The following is a 19,881-nucleotide window of genomic DNA, read 5'->3' on the forward strand; positions in this document are numbered from 1 at the left end:
TCGGGTATTAAGGCTCACTGTACCCCTTGTTACATTCCTTGAGGGGTGCAGTTTCCAAAATAGTATGCCATGTGTTTTTTTTTTTGGGCTGTTCTGGCACCATAGGAGCTTCCCAAATATGACATGCCCCCCAAAAACCATTTCAGCAAAATTTGCTTTCCAAAAGCCAAATGTGACTTCTTCTCTTCTGAGCATTGAAGTGCGCCCGCAGTGCACTTGACGTCCACACATGGGGTATTTCCATACTTACAAATTTTGGGGGGCATTTTCTCCTATAAACCCTTGTAAAAATGTAAAATTTTTGGGAAAACCATCATTTTAGGGGAAAAAAATTCATTTACATATCCGAATTTAATGAAAAGTCGTCAAACACCTGTGGGGTGTAAAGGCTCACTGGACCACTCGTTACGTTCCTTGAGGGGTGTAGTTTCCTAAATAGTATGCCATGTTGTTTTTTTTTTTTTTTGCATTTCTGGCACCATAGGGGCTTCCTAAATGTGACATGCCCCCCAAAAACCATTTCTGAAAAACTCACTCTCCAAAATCCCATTGTCGCTCCTTCCCTTCTGAGCCTTGTAGTGCACCCACAGAGCACTTGACATTCACACATGAGTTATTTCTTTACTCGAGAGAAATTGGGTTCCAAATTTTGGGGGGCTTTTTCCCCTTTTACCCCTTTCAAAAACTGGGTCTACAAGAACATGCCAATGTAAAAAAAATGAAGATTTCGAATTTTCTCATTCACCTTGCTGCCATTCCTTTTAAACATCTAAAAGATTAACATACTTTCTGAATGTAATTTTGAATACTTTGGGGGTGCAGTTTTTATAATGGGGTCATTTATGGGGTTTTCCTAATATGAAAAATATTTTGAAAATGTTGTGAGAAATTGGAAAATTGCAGCTGAATTTTGAAGCCCTCTGATGTCTTCCAAAAGTAAAAACATGTAAACCTTATGATGCAAATATAAAGTAGACATTTTGTATATGTGGATCAATATATAATTTATTTGGAATATCCATTTTCCTTACCAGCAGAGAGTTTCGAAGTTAGAAAAATGCAAAATTTTCATGAAATTTTGCGATTTTTTTTACCAATAATGGATGCAAGTAACGACGAAAATTTACCACTGTGTTAAAGTAGAATATGTCATGAAAAAACAATCTCGCAATCAGAATAATCAGTAAAAGCATCTTAGAGTTATTGATGCATTAAGTGACAGTGGTCAGAAATGCAAAAAAGGGCACAGTCCTTAAGGTGAAAAAGGGCTCAGTCCTTAAGGGGTTAAAGGGGTATTGCAGGATTTTTTTTTATTTGACTATGCTACAGGGGCTGTAAAGTTAGTGTAGTTCATAATATAGTGTCTGTACCTGTGTGTGATGGTTTTCTCACAATTCTTATATGATTTTAACCCCACAATTTATTTTTAAAAGCATACAAAATGACTGTTGTCTCAGATTTTTCCCAGCTTGCAATGCAGCCGAGACCTGACTCACTAGTCAGCTGTTGACAGGGAGACTGTCTGCTTCAATGGGTGAAGGGATCTCTTGGTGGGAGAGAGATCAATCTGCAACAGCTGTAGGCACCCTGATTGAAAACCACACCGATTTGAATGGATGCAGCTAATTTATCTTTCAATGGGTGGGGTGGCTGATGGGAGGGAGGAAAATGGAATTGTGGGATTTGTAGTCAAAAAAAGAAAAGTCAAACAGTAAATACCAGTTAACAAAAATCTAGCCACAGTGTTATGGTAATCTCATGACATAGCCGTTTAGCCCTAAGACAAGCGCATATCTTTCCTAAGCATGTCCATTACTGTCTGTCAGGTAAGTACTAAAATCACCTTATGGTGGATAACCCCTTCAATCGCCAAATGGATCAATAACATAATCTGGCGAGCGTAACAGAATTTGCTTGCCCCAAGATGGAATAACAGAGGTCTATTGCATCTGTCTGTTAAGACACATTCATCAACCTTCAGACTAAACGCAGCTTAACTGTTACTGAGCTATCTCCCCTGTAGTGTTTTCAACACCTAGGCCATTGTGGTTAGAGTTTTCACTGCTCCCTGGTCTCAAAGCTTGGAGCTCTCACTTTGGGCTCTCCAGTTTATTAGGTGAGCAACAATTTAAGGCGATTTGGCTCATGGAGCAACCCGAATGCTGAAATATTCTCTCCAGCTGGTTATTAGAAAATACAACAACAACAGTGGTGTCTCCAGCTGTTGCCAAATGGGAAATCTAATACAGCATGACATTACTAGCTTGTCTGGCATGTCCAAATTGTCTGTACTTATCTGTCCAAATATATTGCTCTTCATAATAATGTATTGCTCTTTTTCAAAAAAACTATTCTGTCAATTTGGATTACTCTATTCTAAAAGAGGACTCATTTCTAAATAAGTGGTTCTCAATGCTTGAAAGTCTTTTCTCTGTGGTCTGTCTTTTTTTTTATTTTATTTTTTTTAGCAAAGTTGTTCATGGTCTACTTTTGTGTTTTTTTAAGCGTTTGCAGAATAATGTTGCCTTTAACAAAGGTACAGTTAATAAATACTGTCCATTGCATGGGCAACTGCACAGCCCTGCAACCCACAGCCAGTTTTTCAAAAAATTTCTATTTCAAAAAGGCACATAGAATCGAGCAAAATCACAAAATTGCACCTTTTTGCAGAAAAAAAAATGTTGGGAACAGCTTGATAAGTATCCCCCTTATGTGTCTATTACTGAAGACACATAAAAGTCATAAAGTCCAGATTGTGGAAGGAAGGTGGCCGCGGATTGCGGGCTAAAACCGGTGCAATCGCCGCTCTTCTCTGATGGGGTGGATTGCTACTCTCAATCACAAAGGAAGGGAAGCGGTAAAGTAATCCAAAAAGTGTTCTTTTATTCAATAAGAGCACAATATGAAGCAAGTACCAAAAACAATGACGCGTTTCGAGGGGTGTGACCCCCTCTTCGTCACTAAGATAATTGGACAGCAGAAAGTAATAAAATGTATGCAGGAAAAGCCCACGAAAAAACAAGAACTTTAAAACAATTTACAAATACGTGTAACCAAAAATACTAACATCATGTTTTTAGATAAATACAAGATATTTATAATAAAATATATATTATTTCTAGCATTTTTCTTAGAACCACCATTAGAAAGCACAATACGCCCGCTACCTCTTGACAAAGCTGCTGAGGCAGCAAAACATGTTGAGGAGGGCAGAGTAGGGAGATTTTAACAGCGCAGCATTGCCATTTATTAGAGTGTGTATCTGCAGGCACACCGAAACACTTATGAAAGTGATCTGATCTAAAAGAGACAGCTGTCCTTAATATCTTAATGCATAAAATAGGCATATATATAAATGGCAATAGCTGTGTGTTTTTAAAGTTCCAATTATCCTTTTTGAGCACATTTAATTGATTTAATAAAGCTTGTGGGTCACAATCTACTCAGATATATTTTTGGACCCCCCTGAGAGGGTCTATAGGAATAAATATTGTTGAAAGCAACCCTCCATACATTGGTACATTTTAAGAATTGATATTAAAAATCCAACAAACCCAACATTGCACTGTGAAAAGCCGTAAAGGGTGCGTAGTCTGTCGCAAAGGGGCGTGGTCGGGCCGAAAAGGGGTGTGGTTTCACAACCCGACCGATTTACTAATGAATTCCACGAAAATCCTGTGGGTAAATGGCTGGAAATATTGACCTAGAAAAAGCTGGTCAGAAAATGTTCCTGGTTTTTCCCAATAGTAAATAGAAAGGAATCCTGCAAGTCTGAAACAACTTTTCCCACTAGTAAAAACCCGAAACTCTTAAATGAGGCCCATTGTTTTTCTCCTGTGTGTGTACTTGAGAAGGTGGTGCTCCCCGCTTCTATCACCGTACAGCAAAGACACCGTTTATTTTTGCATTTAAAAATTCCTATTTCCAAGGTGGTTTCCATTCTTGCATTATTTCCCAAAATTTGTCTTTGTATCCTACTGGGTGCAATCATATTTCTAATTGTTGGTGCCTTCCTAAAAGATTTTTGTGGATTTTACAGAAGCATGTTCAGAATTTACCTAGTTTCTTTAAAAAAATTAGACCAATGAATCCAAATTCTAAAAGAACATAAATGGGAAGAAAATATGGTATTTTTTACGATGGATGTGTCTGCATTGTATGCTAATATTAGGCATGACCTTGGACTTAAAAGCACTTTATCTTTCTTGGAAGACGACTCAGAAATACCACCAGAAGAATTTTTTTTTATACTTATAATGAGGTTACCTTCCAACAGGCAAGAGGAATGGCCATGGGGACGAGAGTCGCACCCTCATATGCACATTTATTCATGGGGTGCTTTGAGAAGAAATTCATTATTGATAATAACATCTTTCAAAAAAATGTGGTAATTTAAAAAAGATATATAGACGACCTGTTTGTCCTCTGGAAGGGGAACATTAACGAAATTACAAAATTTGTGGATGAAATAAATTCCAATAATTGGGTCCCAAATTACGTTGGTCCCAAATGTATCAACAGAAAAGATTGAATTCTTAGATCTATTGATGTCCCATAATAAAGACAAAATCACCACCTCCACTTTTTTCAAAGCTGTTGATTCAGACAGCTATATACCATTTTTAAGAGGCAACTTCCATAAATGGAAGGAAAATATACCCTACAGCCAGTTTAGGAGGGTGAGGAAAAATTGCTCAGATTCACATATTTTTTCGCAACAAGCAACAATTCTGGAAAATCGTTTTTTATTCAAAGGATACCCCAAAACACTGGTGAAAAATGCCTATGAGAAGGCAAAAAAACTAACTTGGGATGATTGTTTAGCATCAAGTGTGAAACCAGGATTAGGATCCACCCCCGGGGAAAATAGTACACCTGCTATAAAAAAAGAAAGAAAAACAACAAGAGACATCAACACATTTTAAATCAAATTTTATCACTACATACTCCAAATGCGATGAAAAGGTAAAAACTATTTTAAACAAGCATTGGAATCTCCTAATAAATGAACCTTATCTAAAAGATATAATTCCAGGAAGAGCACAAATAACCTTTAGGAGGGCACCAACAATTAGAAATATGATTGCACCCAGTAGGATACGAAGACAAATTTCTGGAAATATTGTAAGAATGGAAACGCCTTGGAAAAAGAATTTTCAAATGCAAAAATAAAATGTGTATTTGCTGTATGGTGATAGAAGCGGGAGCACTACCTTCTCAAGCACACACACAGGAGAAATATCCCCAATTAAATTTCATATGGATTGTCAGTCCGAGTTTATAATTTATTTGATCAATTGTATATGCAAAAAACAATATGTTGGCTGCACCACACAAAAACTGCACCAGAAACTGAATCAACATAGATGCAATATTAAAAAGGGATTTATGTGCCATAGTCTCTCACGGCATATTACTATCAAACATAAAGATACTGAACATGCAATATCCATCATGCCAATTGATTTTATCCCAGAATATATTCCAAATCGCTTCAAAGTACTAGCCAAAAGGGAAATGTACTGGATATACCGACTCCATCCATTACAGCCGTATGGCTTGAACGAAGCAATGGAGCTGATTCGGTAAAACTATGGAAAATGTAGGAGCATTAAAGTTTAATTTAATTTAATAACAGAGAAAAAAGGTTAAAAATAATCCTCTTTTATTATTATTACTACTTTTATTTTTATAACATTGATAATGTTCTTAACAATTTTAAAATATTTATTTTTTATAATAACACAAAAAGGGGCTATACTGCATAAAAGAAAAACATCATGAAATTCCTTGCAAATACCTTCTCTTTTAACTTTTGCTAATCAATACCAAAAAATATTATATTTATATTCTGTAATTTTCATTGCCCTATGTAAGAAACACTAGCAGTTTATAACACTAGTATAGAACATTGATAGGAAAAAGGGTTATATAACATCACTATATAGTCAAAAAAGGTTATATAACATCACTATATAGTCAAAGCATCTTATTTTTCTTTTAAGTTATTCATCTATTTGATAGATTACCTTAAACATATGGTCTCCCATAGTGTTATGTGCCCGAATGGGCTCTGCTGCAACAAACACATCTGTCAAACAGTTAGACACTGGGTATATCCGATAGAATTGGAATTTACTCTCTCCATCTAAAAACAGACTAGATTATCAGACCAGCTGAACGTTCAAAGTAGTGCTTTCTAATGGTGGTTCTAAGAAAAATGCTAGAAATAATATATATTTAAAAAATATCTTGTATTTATCTAAAAAAATGATGTTAGTATTTTTCGTTACACATATTTGTAAATTGTTTTAAAGTTCTTGTTTTTTTGCGGGCTTTTCCTGCATAAATTTTGTTACTTTCTGCTGTCCAATTATCTTACCTGATGAAGAGGTGGTCACGCCCCTCGAAATGCGTAGTTGTTTTTGGTACCTACTTCATATTGTGCTCTTATTGAATAAAAGAACATTTTTTTGGATTACTTTACCGCTTCCCTTCCTTTGTGATTGAGAGAAGCAATCCACCCCTCCGGAGAAGAGTGCCGATTGCACCGGTTTTAGCTTGCAATCCGTGGCCACCTTCCTTCCACATTCCTGACCATCCCGAAGGTCTCCAGGACGGAGTGGTGCCAGCAGCACTCCCGGGTCCCTGGTCGCCTATTGCTCTGGCGAAAAGCGCTTCATAGTGTTGTTCCTACAGTACAGCACTAAAAGGTGAGCACAAATTTTGCAAACGCTGCTGCCTATTCTTTTTTTGCCAAGGGTAACGGCACATGATTGCACCTGTATTTCTGTTCCTTTTTATATTATTCCTCTGCATAAAGTCCAGATTGGTGGAGAGCTGCAGGAATGGTTGACTTTCTGGAAATTTCTCCTTTCTGCACACCGTCTTTGGGGCTCAGCCAAAGTGAGCATTAGCTTCTTGGTCACCTGTGTGGTAGGGCAACCAGCTCTAGGAACAGTTCTGGTTGTTCCAAACTTCTTACACTTAAAAATGTTGGAGGCCACTGTGGTCTTGGGGACTTTCAGTAGAGCAGAAATGCTTTCGTACCCTTCTCCAGATCTGTGCCTTCACACAATCCTGTCTATGAGCTCTACAGGCAGTTCTGTCCCTCTCATGCCTTGGTTTTTGTTCTAATATGTATTGTCAGCTGTGAGACCTTATATGGACAGGGATGTATCTTTCCCAATCATGTGTTATCAACTGAATTTGTCATAGGTGACTCTGATTAATATGTAGAAACATCTTTAAGATGATCAAGAGAAATGGAAGACTCCAGAGCTAAAGTTTGATAGCATATGGCCTAAATGTCTATGCAAAATGTTAGATTTCCCTTTTTAAAATAGTAGTAAAAACTTTGTCTTGTCATTATGGGGCATTGGGTGCAGAATGATTAGGGAAAACTTGATTTTTTAATATTAGCACAAGGTCTCCCAATAATAATTTTTGAGATCTAGATAATGTACTATTAAAGCATGATTTATTAAGTAGTCCCTAGGCATAATTTGCTTTAAGGCATCTTTTTGGTATGAAAGCTTTCAGTAAAACAGTGTCATGAGTACATATGATTCATTATCTATCAAATCTTTGCTTAATAGGAAAACAAAAATATGTCAATACTTTGCCAAAGTCATGGGAACTGAAGAGGCTTTGCAAGTAAGTAATTGATGCCATTTATATTGACTTCTAATTGAAAATCAGTCATGGATTGTTTATTTATCAATTAAAATAAAGATTAAGAAAGTAATTTTTTCAGCATGGTTATTTATTAAGTTTTGATGCTCTTAAACAAATTGATGGGGTTAAAGAGATACAACGGTTTCAATATTTTTAAATTAAATACGTCTGGGGAAGAAAACAGAGTAAGGACCAGATGAGGGTTTATATATATATATATATATATATATATATATATATATATATATGAGGGGGTTGGGGAAAAGAGTCAATCAAAATTTTATAAAGCAATTAATACCATAGAATCACTTAGTATAGAAATTATTAGTAGGAAAAAATGGGAGGCGGATCTCGGGGAGATCCAAAAGCTGAACTGGAATAATCTCCTAAACAGTCCATTACATGCATCCGTTAATTAAAACCATAGCATAAATCAGTGTAAAATTGTACATAGACTCTATTACACGCCAAGCAGTATGACAAAATTTTATATAAAAAGGTCCAGTAAGTGTCCACAATGTGAGACCGATGAGGCAGGTATGTTTCATATGATATGGGGCTGAAAAGAGGCACTGACCCTTTGGAGAGAAATTAGATGCCAAATTAATACAAGATTACAATTAAATATTGATATGGATTTTTCAATAATAATTCTAGTAGATCTAGGATGACGAGATGTTTAATATAGGAAATTTCTTGTAAAAATAGTAAAAAATTGGTTTACGTCAAAATAACCACCAGTATCAGCTTGGGAAAGACAGGCAGATGAAATTAGGATTTATGAATTAATTCTAGCTAAAGAGCTTGGAGGGAAACAGATTGAGAGTGGGAGGAAAATGTGGGACCTGTGGTATTCAGAGTGAGGGTGCAGGGATGGGTAATAATGATTGATTTGGATATTGTGCAAAAACTTGCATTTTCTTTATATATTTGTGATTATTTAATTTAAAAAATAGTCTTACTATGGTTTTATTGTTCCTAATAAAACCATCTCTCTGCCAATAGAGCTATAAGGTGTTGGACTGGAATACACTAAGAACAAACTCGATGTATCACTCAAAAAAACATATTTGCCCAGATTTATCAAACTGTGTGAGGGAAAAACTGGAGTGATTTTTGCAACCAATCACAGCTCAGGTTTTACTTTACCAGAGATCCTCAGCCAAGCTGTGATTGGTTCTTGTGGAAAAATCTCTCCATTGCACACTGTTTGATAAATCTGGGCCATTGACCCTAATGACAAATTATGTTTTGAAGTCTTCTTCATATAGGATTATTTTCAGCTGGAGTTCATTTGTAACTGAGGATCCTCTGCAACTCTGGTTGGCCTGTCCAACCATTCTGCTAGTTTATTAGGTCAGATAGGACTACACATATTAACCTGCAAATATTTTCAATAATTATGTAATTACTATAATGCAGATACAATGTTTGCATTATCTTTAGATGAGGAATAATTCTTTAGGTTCAGTTGTTTACAATACCACTGGACTATCTGTGGGCATAAACGGGGATTTGCTTTTCCTGGATAATTCCAAAATTAGATCTAAATCATCTTAACAAATTTACAGTACCTATGCAATACTTTATGTAGGAATGTGCACTACCCCCATTGACCTATGTTCTTTCCTCTGTAAAATCAAATAGAAATGTAGTCTAATATTGTACAATCAAAATTGTACAGTTAAAAGAGACATTCCCCTGATGTTTAGAAAGTTCAATTATGGACCTGAGTAGCTGATGAGACAGGCCGTATCGGGGAGCGGAGTCTAAGGTGCCGCTGGTCTTCACCAAAGCCCACCGCAAGGCAGGATGGATTTGCTGCGGCAGGCGACACCCAGGTCACTACCCCCGATACGACTTGACTACACAGGTAGCTGGGCGAGGCGAAGTACAGTAGGATGAGGCAGAGACATAGTTGAACTTAGCAGAAGGTCAAGGCAGGTGGCAAAGGTGCGTAGTCAAATAACGTAGCGGAAGGATCAGAACACGGGCAATGCAAACAAACAGTATGGAACGCTTAATCTCAGCCACATGGCACTGAAGATCCGGCAGGGAAGAGTGTGAGGTGCAGGGACTAATAGAATAGTGTCACGTATTTCACATAATTATGGACATACTGGCCCTTTAAATTTCAGAGTTCCAGTGCATGTGTGCCCTAGGAGACGGGGACACGTGCGCCGGAGCAGAGAGGCAGTGGACGAAGCAGCAGGGAAGCGTGGTAAGTGACAGGCTGGGATTAGCATGCAGGTGTGTCCCGTGATGCAAATCCCAGCCCTGGCGACAACAGGGGAGCGGGGACAGTGCGCTCACGGCCATGTGGCCGGAGTGCAAGATGTAACACTTAGCTTACTAAAAGTGACTTTATTAAACCTTTTGTGGTACCTTCTCTAGTCTCAAAACAAAGTAGATAAAAGTTCTATGGGAGATTGTCCCATACTAACAGACACTAACCTCACCACAGTGTAAAGAACAATTATTACATTTAGTATACAAATAGTTTATATGCATTTCTTACTTTCTTTTTTATTGTAATCCTTTACCTTTTTTTAAATTATTCTAAATATTTTTTAACAGCCTGTGCACTATGAAGAAAAGGACTGGTGTAAAGAACAATACTCGGGTGGATGCTACACAGCATATTTTCCTCCAGGAATTATGACTCAGTTTGGAAGGTATGGCTGCATAGAAAAATAAATATAAACCTTTTACCAGAAATATAGTATAAACTTACCAATATTTTCCGTACTCTCTTCTATTCTCATTCAAAGTATACATATATTTTCTGTATAATGAATGTTATGCTAACCATTTAATCTCCACTAATCTATTTTAATGTGCTAGGGTTTACACCATCTGTTAAGTCAAATGTATGGCCTTATCATTTTGAAGGTTCAGCTAGACATTAAGCCACACCACCTGTTGTCTTACATGTCCTACATATCCACCCTGAATGTCATTACAGGGATATCTATACACACTAAAACAACTGACAGGTAAAGGGAATAATGTTGATCATCTTGTTACAATGTCACCTCTCAATTGGTAGAATATTAGGCAATGAACAATCTGTTAGTTCTTGAAGCTGATGTTTTGTAAACAGGAAAGATTGGCAAGCATAAAAATAGCTGAAGGTGATGGCTTGAAAACTAAGTCACAGCATTTCCAAAATAACAGGTCTTGTGGAGTGTTTCTGGTATTCAGTAATTAGTATGTACTAAAATGGGCCAAGAAAATACAGCCAGTGATCTGGAGTGTCCATGCTAACACCTGTTCATAGCCGAAGGTCCTTACAGTAGGTCCTTACTGTAAAAAAAGAAGGGCGTGAAGTTTTGTTTGATGAATTACTGGGATGATGAGTGGGTTTATACTGACTGTAGTAGCCCCTGATATGTGCCATTGCTAAATGGTGTAACCCAAGGTCCCTGTGTGAACCCTACATTTCAAATTAAGCTGTTCCCTAACACAAAGCCCAGGAATGAGACTTCTAACAGCCAGGATTTCTGTAAACAACCATAACTTTACTTAACACCTAATGCATATTAGTACAATGCCTACACTTTAAATGGCTCCTTGAATTGTACAGCTTTCCTAGTGTATAACTTTATAACTCAGGATAATCAGAATCTAGTCACCGTCTCTTTAAGAAGATGCAGCTTTTAACCTATTAATGATGCAAAGCTTACCTGTACGCCCTTAGTCCGCTCTCTTTCTATAACGCGGGGCCAGGGCTCCAACAAAGGCCAGGACGCTTTGCTAATAGCGCTATTAACCCTTTAGATGCAGCCTTCAAAGTTGATTGCCTAGTCTAAAGTGAAAGTAAACTACTCTGGGTTAGCTTAGCGGGCTGTTCGGGACCGTTGCGGCATCCCGAACAGCTGGAGGACACAAGGAGGGTCGCTACCTTCCTCCTGTGTGTCCGGTCGCTGAATGACTGCTCCATGCCTGAGATACAGGCATGAGCAGTCAAGTGGCAGAATCATTGATCAATTTGATCAATGTTATCCTATGGGACAACAATGATCAATATAACATATTAGTGTGTGTAGTGTTATAGCCCCCTATGGGAGCTATAATATTGCAAAAAAAAAAAGGTGAAAAAAATTAATAAGGATCATTTAACCCCTTCCCTAATAAAAGTTTGAATCACCCCTTTTCCCATTTAAAAAAAAACTGTGTAAATAAAAATAAACATATGTGGTATTGTCACGTGCAGAAATGTCTGAATTAAAAAAAATATATCATTAATTAAACCACACGGTCCATGGCCTAAAAAATCCAAAATAGCGTATTTTTGGTCACTTTTTATATCATGAAAAAATTAATAAAAAGCTATCAAAAAGTCTGATCAATACAAAAATAGTACCACTAAAAACTTCAGATCACAGCACAAAAATGTAGTCCTCATTCTGCCCTGTACGCTGAAAAATCAAAAAGTTATAGGGGTCAGAAGATGACAATTTTAAACTTATAAATTTTCCTGCATGTTGTTATGATTTTTTCCAGAAGTACGACAAAATCAAACCTATGTAAGTAGGGTATAATTTAAATCATATGGAGCTACAGAATAAAGATAAAGTGTCAATTTTTTACCGAAAAATTTACTGGGCGGCACAATGATTTTTTGTTCCATTTCGCGTAAATTTTTGGGTAAAATGGGTGGTGCGAAAAATAAGCCACCATATGTGTCACGATGCCGGCTGGCAGGTAGTGGATCCTCTGTGCCAGAGAGGGATGGCGAGGACCGCGCTAGTGGACCGGTTCTAAGCCACTACAGGTTTTCACCAGAGCCCGCCGCAAAGCGGGATGGTCTTGCTGCGGCGGTAGTGACCAGGTCGTATCCACTAGCAACGGCTCACCTCTCTGGCTGCTGAAGATACTGAAGATAGGCGAGGTACAAGGGAGTAGGCAGAAGCAAAGTCGGACGTAGCAAAAGGTCGGGGGCAGGCGGCAAGATTCGTAGTCAGGGGCAACGGCAGGAGGTCAGGAACACGGACTAGGAACAGACAAGGGAACGCTTTCACTAGGCACAAGTGCAACAAGATCCGGCGAGGGAGTGCAGGGGAAGTGAGGTGATATAGGGAAGTGCACAGGTGGGAGCCAATTAAGCTAATTGGGAAGATTGGACCAGGCACCATCATTGGTGCACTGGCCCTTTAAATCGCAGAGACCCGGCGCGCGCGCGCCCTAGGGAGCGGGGCCGCGCGCGCCGGGACAGGACCGAGGGAGAGCGAGTCAGGTACGGGGACCGGGGTGCGCATCGCGAGCGGGCGCTATCCGCATCGCGAATCGCATCCCGGCTGAAGGCGGGACCGCAGCGCACCCGGTCAGTGGATCTGACCGGGGCGCTGCAACAACGAAGATGAGGCGAGCGCTCCGGGGAGGAACGGGGACCCGGAGCGCTCGGCGTAACAGTACCCCCCCCCTTGGGTCTCCCCCTCTTCTTGGGGCCAAAGAACCTGAGGAAAAAAAACTCAATTTTTCCGTGATGAGGTCCGATGCAAATTAGGAGGGGTTCTGTGTGGAAACGTACGAGACAGTCCAATCTTTTATTGTAAAAACAATAGATGTAGAGGGGTCTGGCGAGACTGGTCACAGGAACGTAGAACCTGTTGATGAGAGAGGCCAAAAAAAATTTTCCTGCAGATCCGGAATCCAAGAAGAGCATAGTAGAGAAGGAGAAGGTAGAGGCAGATATCCGCACAGGCACAGTAAGGCGTGGAGAAGCAGAGTTGACATCAAGAACTGTGTCACCTTTGTGCGGAGTCAGCGTACGTCTTCCCAGGCGGGGAGGACGGATAGGACAATCCTTCAGGAAGTGTTCGGTACCGGCATAGTACAGGCAAAGATTCTCCATGCGGCGTCGTGTCCTCTCTTGAGGTGTCAAGCAAGACCGGTCAACATGCATAGCCTCCGCGGCGGGAAGCACAGGAACAGATTGCAGAGGACCAGAGGAGAGAGGAGCCGGAGAGAAAAAACGCTTCGTGCGAACAAAGTCCATATCCAGGCGGAGCTCCAGACGCCATCCGGAAGAACGCATGTCAATGCGAGTGGCTAGATGAATGAGTTCATGTAGGTCAGCAGGAGTCTCTCGTGCGGCCAGAACATCTTTAATGTTGCTGGATAGGCCTTTTTTAAAGGTCGCGCAGAGAGTCTCACTATTCCAGGACAACTCGTAAGCAAGAGCACGGAACTGAATGGCGTACTCGCCAACGGAAGAAACACCCTGGGCCAGGTTCAGCAGGGCAATCTCGGCTGAAGAAGCTCGGGCAGGTTCCTCAAAGACACTTCGAATTTCCGAGAAGAAGGAGTGTACAGAGGCAGTGACGGGGTCATTGCGGTCCCAGAGCGGTGCGGCCCATGACAGGGCTTTTCCAGACAGAAGGCAGAACACGAAAGCCACCTTAGACCTTTCAGTAGGAAACTGGTCCGACATCATCTCCAAGTGCTGGGAACATTGCGAAAGAAAGCCACGGCAATACTTAGAGTCCCCATTAAATTTGTCCGGCAAGGACAGGCAGAGGCTAGGAGTGGCCACTCGCTGCGGAGGAGGTGCAGGAGCTGGCGGAGGAGATGATTGCTGAAGAAGTTGCGAATGTTGGTGCACAATGGTGGACACTTCCGACAGCTGGTGGGTTAGATGGGCGATCTGTCGGGCGATATCAGAGACAACTGGCAGGGGAACCTCAGCGGGATCCATGGCCGGATCTACTGTCACGATGCCGGCTGGCAGGTAGTGGATCCTCTGTGCCAGAGAGGGATGGCGAGGACCGCGCTAGTGGACCGGTTCTAAGCCACTACAGGTTTTCACCAGAGCCCGCCGCAAAGCGGGATGGTCTTGCTGCGGCGGTAGTGACCAGGTCGTATCCACTAGCAACGGCTCACCTCTCTGGCTGCTGAAGATACTGAAGATAGGCGAGGTACAAGGGAGTAGGCAGAAGCAAAGTCGGACGTAGCAAAAGGTCGGGGGCAGGCGGCAAGATTCGTAGTCAGGGGCAACGGCAGGAGGTCAGGAACACGGACTAGGAACAGACAAGGGAACGCTTTCACTAGGCACAAGTGCAACAAGATCCGGCGAGGGAGTGCAGGGGAAGTGAGGTGATATAGGGAAGTGCACAGGTGGGAGCCAATTAAGCTAATTGGGAAGATTGGACCAGGCACCATCATTGGTGCACTGGCCCTTTAAATCGCAGAGACCCGGCGCGCGCGCGCCCTAGGGAGCGGGGCCGCGCGCGCCGGGACAGGACCGAGGGAGAGCGAGTCAGGTACGGGGACCGGGGTGCGCATCGCGAGCGGGCGCTATCCGCATCGCGAATCGCATCCCGGCTGAAGGCGGGACCGCAGCGCACCCGGTCAGTGGATCTGACCGGGGCGCTGCAACAACGAAGATGAGGCGAGCGCTCCGGGGAGGAACGGGGACCCGGAGCGCTCGGCGTAACAATATGGATTTTTAGGTGCAAAATTTTAGTCTTTAACCCCGGGTCCTTAAGGGGTTAAAGACTATGCTTTTAGCAGGAATATAACTTTGGTTCTTTTGCATTTTTAAATGTCTAATTGCAAATGTAGATAGATTTCTGACCCTCTAATGCACTGGCATAAAGTCTTTGAGCTAACTGAACAAGGATTCTTAAGGAGGTGAACTGTGGCAAAAAAATATTGTAGACCCCTAATCCACTGAATAATCCTTACAGACGGATTTGCTAGGCATCAGGCTTGGACTTAATTATGGACAGGACTAATGACAATTTAGCCCTTTCACATTAGGTATGCCTGACTTTAGCTATACCTAGGCTCACAAAAATAAGTCTCCTCAGGCATGTGTGGTGTGACAAAGTAGATTAGCTTACATACTTTTGGCTAAACCAAGGCTAGATTACTCTAAAGTGAAGAATGTTCTATTTCCTTTCCTAGGCTAAGGTGGTGGAGTTGGAATAACTCCTGAAGCTATTGATTAGGTTGTGACCAGATTCTGACTTCACTGTACAGAAAAATATTTCTACAAATGCAATGTGAGACAGGTTTTAGCAAGACTTAACCCTCTGTTCACTGGATAACTCATGTTATAGCAGGAAAATGCATATGCAATGCAAAATACACAGTTATACGGGCCTTCAGCACTTGAAATACCGTACACACTTCAGTGTCTAGCAAACCTTTTGGTGAATTCAGTCACTGTTTTCTGTTAAGCAGTATTCTGTTAAGCAGTGGCCCCTTTAGCAAGCTAATTTACCCTGCCACAATGCAAAGATTGTTCAGTTATTTCTTGTGTAACATGACAAAGGGAGATGAAAAAAATATAAAGTAATAAAGAGGAAAAGTAATATCACAGCATATAGATATAGCAGCATCCTGTGTATGTTTACATTTCATAAGCAAAAAAATCCCCATTAATATTTGTAAATGTAAATATTGTGGGGGAATTCATAATTTGTTCAGTTTCTTTTGCTATGTGTTTCTTGGTGTGTCAATCATCATTAGTTGGACACTTTGTCTATTTCATGAGTTGTGTGTCGATATTACATAAACCTATTAATAAACTGTCCCTTAATTTAAGCTTGAAAATAAACCATCCCCTGTCCTGCATCAGAATGCAACTTTGTGGTAAAACCTGAAAAGTCACATTTAATAAATGTATCACATAAAATAGACCCTGTCAAAAACCAAAAGTCAGAGTAAGCCACTTACATCTCTAAAAAGTCACAAATTTATACACAGTTTGCAGGCTGCTCAAAATTTTGCATCAGTTCAAAGCAAAATACACAGTATATATAATTGATACATTACCCCCTATGTTCATATGTTCCCACAGTGTGATTCGCAAACCTGTTGGAAGGCTTTACTTTGCTGGTACAGAGACAGCTACAGTATGGAGTGGATACATGGAAGGTGCCATAGAAGCTGGAGAGAGGGCAGCCAGAGAGGTAAAGTAAAACTATGAAAAGTATTTTATGGTGTATGTAAGCAATATCCATGTTGGATATCAATGGGATTGGTCATCAATTTTAAAGACCTGAAATAAACCAAACCCACACCTTACCCCACATCAGTATACTTACAGCCGAGCAGCATCTGACCCCCAACGCCGTTTTGCCACAATGGCTTTGTCTTGGTGGCGAAATGGCATTAGGGTCAGGCACTGCTCAGCTGTAAGTATACTGATGTGGGGTTAGACGTGGATTTGTTTATTTTTGGTTACTTGCAGCTTACCTTGGCAATTGGTGTATTTGTTGCAATGCACAGTTCTTCCTGTATTTACCACTCACGCTCTTGCTATTACTGGGTGGTTAATGTACAGGGATACATTCTGTTCATGCAAGTAAGAAAGGTGGATGGGTTTTCTTACATGTAAAATCCTGTCTTGGGCCAGTTCTGCATGAGGACATTGGTGAGGAAAATTATCCTGGTATCTGTGGGTAGAAATAAGGTAAGAACAAGAAATTACTAATAGGGGTTTGTTATAAGACACCAAGTATAACAGAAACAGCAGAAAACATACTCATAAGACAAATAGATGGGGCAGCAAAGAAGGGGGAAGTCATTATTATGGGGGACTTTAACTATCCTGACATCAACTGGGGATCTGAAACCTGCAGCTCAAGCAAGGGAAGCAGATTTTTTGGCAATAATAAAGGACAATTACCTTTCCCAACTAGTGCAGGACCCAACAAGAGGAGGAGCGCTTCTGGACCTTATACTAATTAAAAGGACAGACAAAGTATCCGAGGTAGAGGTAGGGGGTTATCTTTGTACTAGTGACCATAACATAATATGTTTTTGTTTATCCTATAAAAGGATGTCTACTAGTGGGCTCCAAAAACATTTCCAACAACTAAGAGAGGACCTCAATGGCATAGAATGGGACCTTGCCCTTAGTAATAAAAGTACACAAGCTAGATGGGACACTTTAAAGAGCATCCTTAATAGATATTGTGAACGACATATACCCTACTGGAATAAAAGGGCTAGAAATAGAAGAAAACCAATTTGGCTAACCAAAACAGTTAAAGGGATACTCCGGCCCTAATACATCTTATCACCAATGCAAAGGATAAGGGATAAGACGTATGATTGCGGGGGTACCGCCGCTGGGGACCACCGCAATCTGTTATTCCGCACCCACCTTTGGAGGCTCCCAGTGTAAAGCGTCTATGGAAGGGGGCGTGACGGCTGTTGAAACCTGCGGAGAGCTCACAAATGTGCGGGGCTTGCGGGACCCCCGCGATCATATATCCTATCCCCTATCCTTTGGATGGATAATAAGATATATTAGGGCCGGAGTACCCCTTTAAAGAAGCGATAAACGATAAGGACTGGCGCCTAGCAAGTATGGTACCAATATTAAAAAATGGGTCAAAAAGGGATCCCGGGAACTATAGGCCTGTAAGTTTAACATCTGTAGTGGGTAAGATTTTGAGGGTTTTCTGAGAGAGGCTATCCTGGAATATCTTAATGAAAATAATCTTCTAACAGAGCACCAACATGGGTTTATGCAAGATTGGTCCTGTCAGACTAATCTGATCAGCTTCCATGAGAACGTCAGTTATAGATTGGATCGGGGTTAAGCTGTGGATGTTATATATCTGGACTTTTCTAAAGTGTTTGATATTAAGCCACACAAAAGGTTAGTACATAAAATGAGGATGCTGGGACTGGGGGAGGACATATGTAAATGGATTAGCAACAGGGTTAGTGACAGGAAGCAGAGGGGGAGTATCAATGGAACTTACTCTGGTTGGGTGACAGTTATTAGTGGGGTACCACAGGGGTCAGTACTGGCTCCACTTATTTTCAATTTGTTTATTAATGACCTTGTAGAGGGATTACAAAGTAGAATTTCTATATGTGCAGATGACACCAAACTGGGTATGGTGATTACCACAAAGGAGGATAACATAATATTACAGAGGGATCTGGGGAAGCGGGCGACTTGGGCACAGACATGGCAAATTAACCCCTTAAGGACGCACCTCATTTTAATCCTCATTTTAGCCCTTTTTTGCAAATCTGACAACTGTCCCTTTAAGCATTAATAACTTTGGGATGCTCTTACTTTTCATTCTCATTCTGAGATTATTTTTTCATGACATATTCTACTTTATGTTAGTGATAAAATTTCGTCGATACATGCATAATTTCTTGGTGAAAAATTCAAAAATTTGATGAAAAAATTCTAATTTTTTTTTCTAATTTGAAACTCTCTGCTTATAAGGAAAATAGACATCCAAATAAATTATATATTGATTCACATATACAATATGTCTACTTTATGATTGCATCATAAAGTTGACATGTTTTTACTTTTGGAAGACATCAGAGGGCTTCAAATTTCAGCAACAATTTTCCAATTTTTCACAAAATTTTCAAAATCTGAATTTTTCAGGGACCAGTTTAGGTTTGAAGTAGATTTGAGGGGCCTTCATATTAGAAATACCCCACAAATGACCCCATTATAAAAACTGCACCCCTCAATGTATTCAAAATGACATTTAGTAAGTGTGTAAACCCTTTAGGTGTTTCACAGGAATAGCAGCAAAGTGAAGGAGAAAATTCAAAATCTTCACTTTTTTACACTCGCATGTTCTTGTAGACCCAATTTTTTAATTTTTACAAGGGGTACATTTTTTGTAACCCAATTTCTCACGAGTAAGGAAATATCTCATATGTGTATGTCAAGTGTTTGGCAGGCGCAGTAGAGGGCTCAGAAGGAAATGAGCGACAATGGGATTTTGGAGAAGTGAGTTTTTCTGAAATTGTTTTTGGGGGGGCATGTCACATTTAGGAAGCCCCTATGGTGCCAGAACAGCAAGAAAACCCCCACATGGCATACTATTTTGGAAACTAAATCCCTCAGGGAACGTGACAAGGGGTCCAGTGAGCCTTAACACCCCACAGGTGTTTGCCGACTTTTCGTTAAAGTGTGACGTGTAAATGATTTTTTTCTCACAAAAATGCAATTTTTTTTTCCAATAGGAGATGTCCCCCAAAATTTGTAACCCCATCTCTTCTGAGTATGGAAATACCCCATGTGTGGACGTCAAGTGCACTGCGGGCGCACTTCAATGCTCAGAAGAGAAGTAGTCACATTTGGCTTTTGGAAAGCAAATTTTGCTGAAATGGTTTTAGGGGACATGTCACATTTAGGAAGCCCCTATGGTGCCAGAACAGCAAAAAATAAAAACACATGGCATACTATTTTGGAAACTA

General features: G+C 40.4%; 1 protein-coding gene across 1 annotated transcript in view; it reads left to right on the plus strand.

The window, feature by feature from the left end:
• LOC130357944 (amine oxidase [flavin-containing] B-like) overlaps positions 1 to 19,881 on the plus strand; it is a 93,959-nt gene that overhangs the window by 54,062 nt on the left and 20,016 nt on the right. Inside the window, exons 10-12 of the mRNA XM_056560717.1 lie at positions 7,599 to 7,656; positions 10,255 to 10,352; positions 16,487 to 16,598. Coding sequence (XP_056416692.1) covers positions 7,599 to 7,656; positions 10,255 to 10,352; positions 16,487 to 16,598 — 268 coding nt within the window. The remainder of the gene's footprint in view (positions 1 to 7,598; positions 7,657 to 10,254; positions 10,353 to 16,486; positions 16,599 to 19,881) is intronic.

The sequence above is a fragment of the Hyla sarda genome, chromosome 2 (assembly GCF_029499605.1).
Source record: "Hyla sarda isolate aHylSar1 chromosome 2, aHylSar1.hap1, whole genome shotgun sequence".
NCBI lineage: Eukaryota > Metazoa > Chordata > Amphibia > Anura > Hylidae > Hyla > Hyla sarda.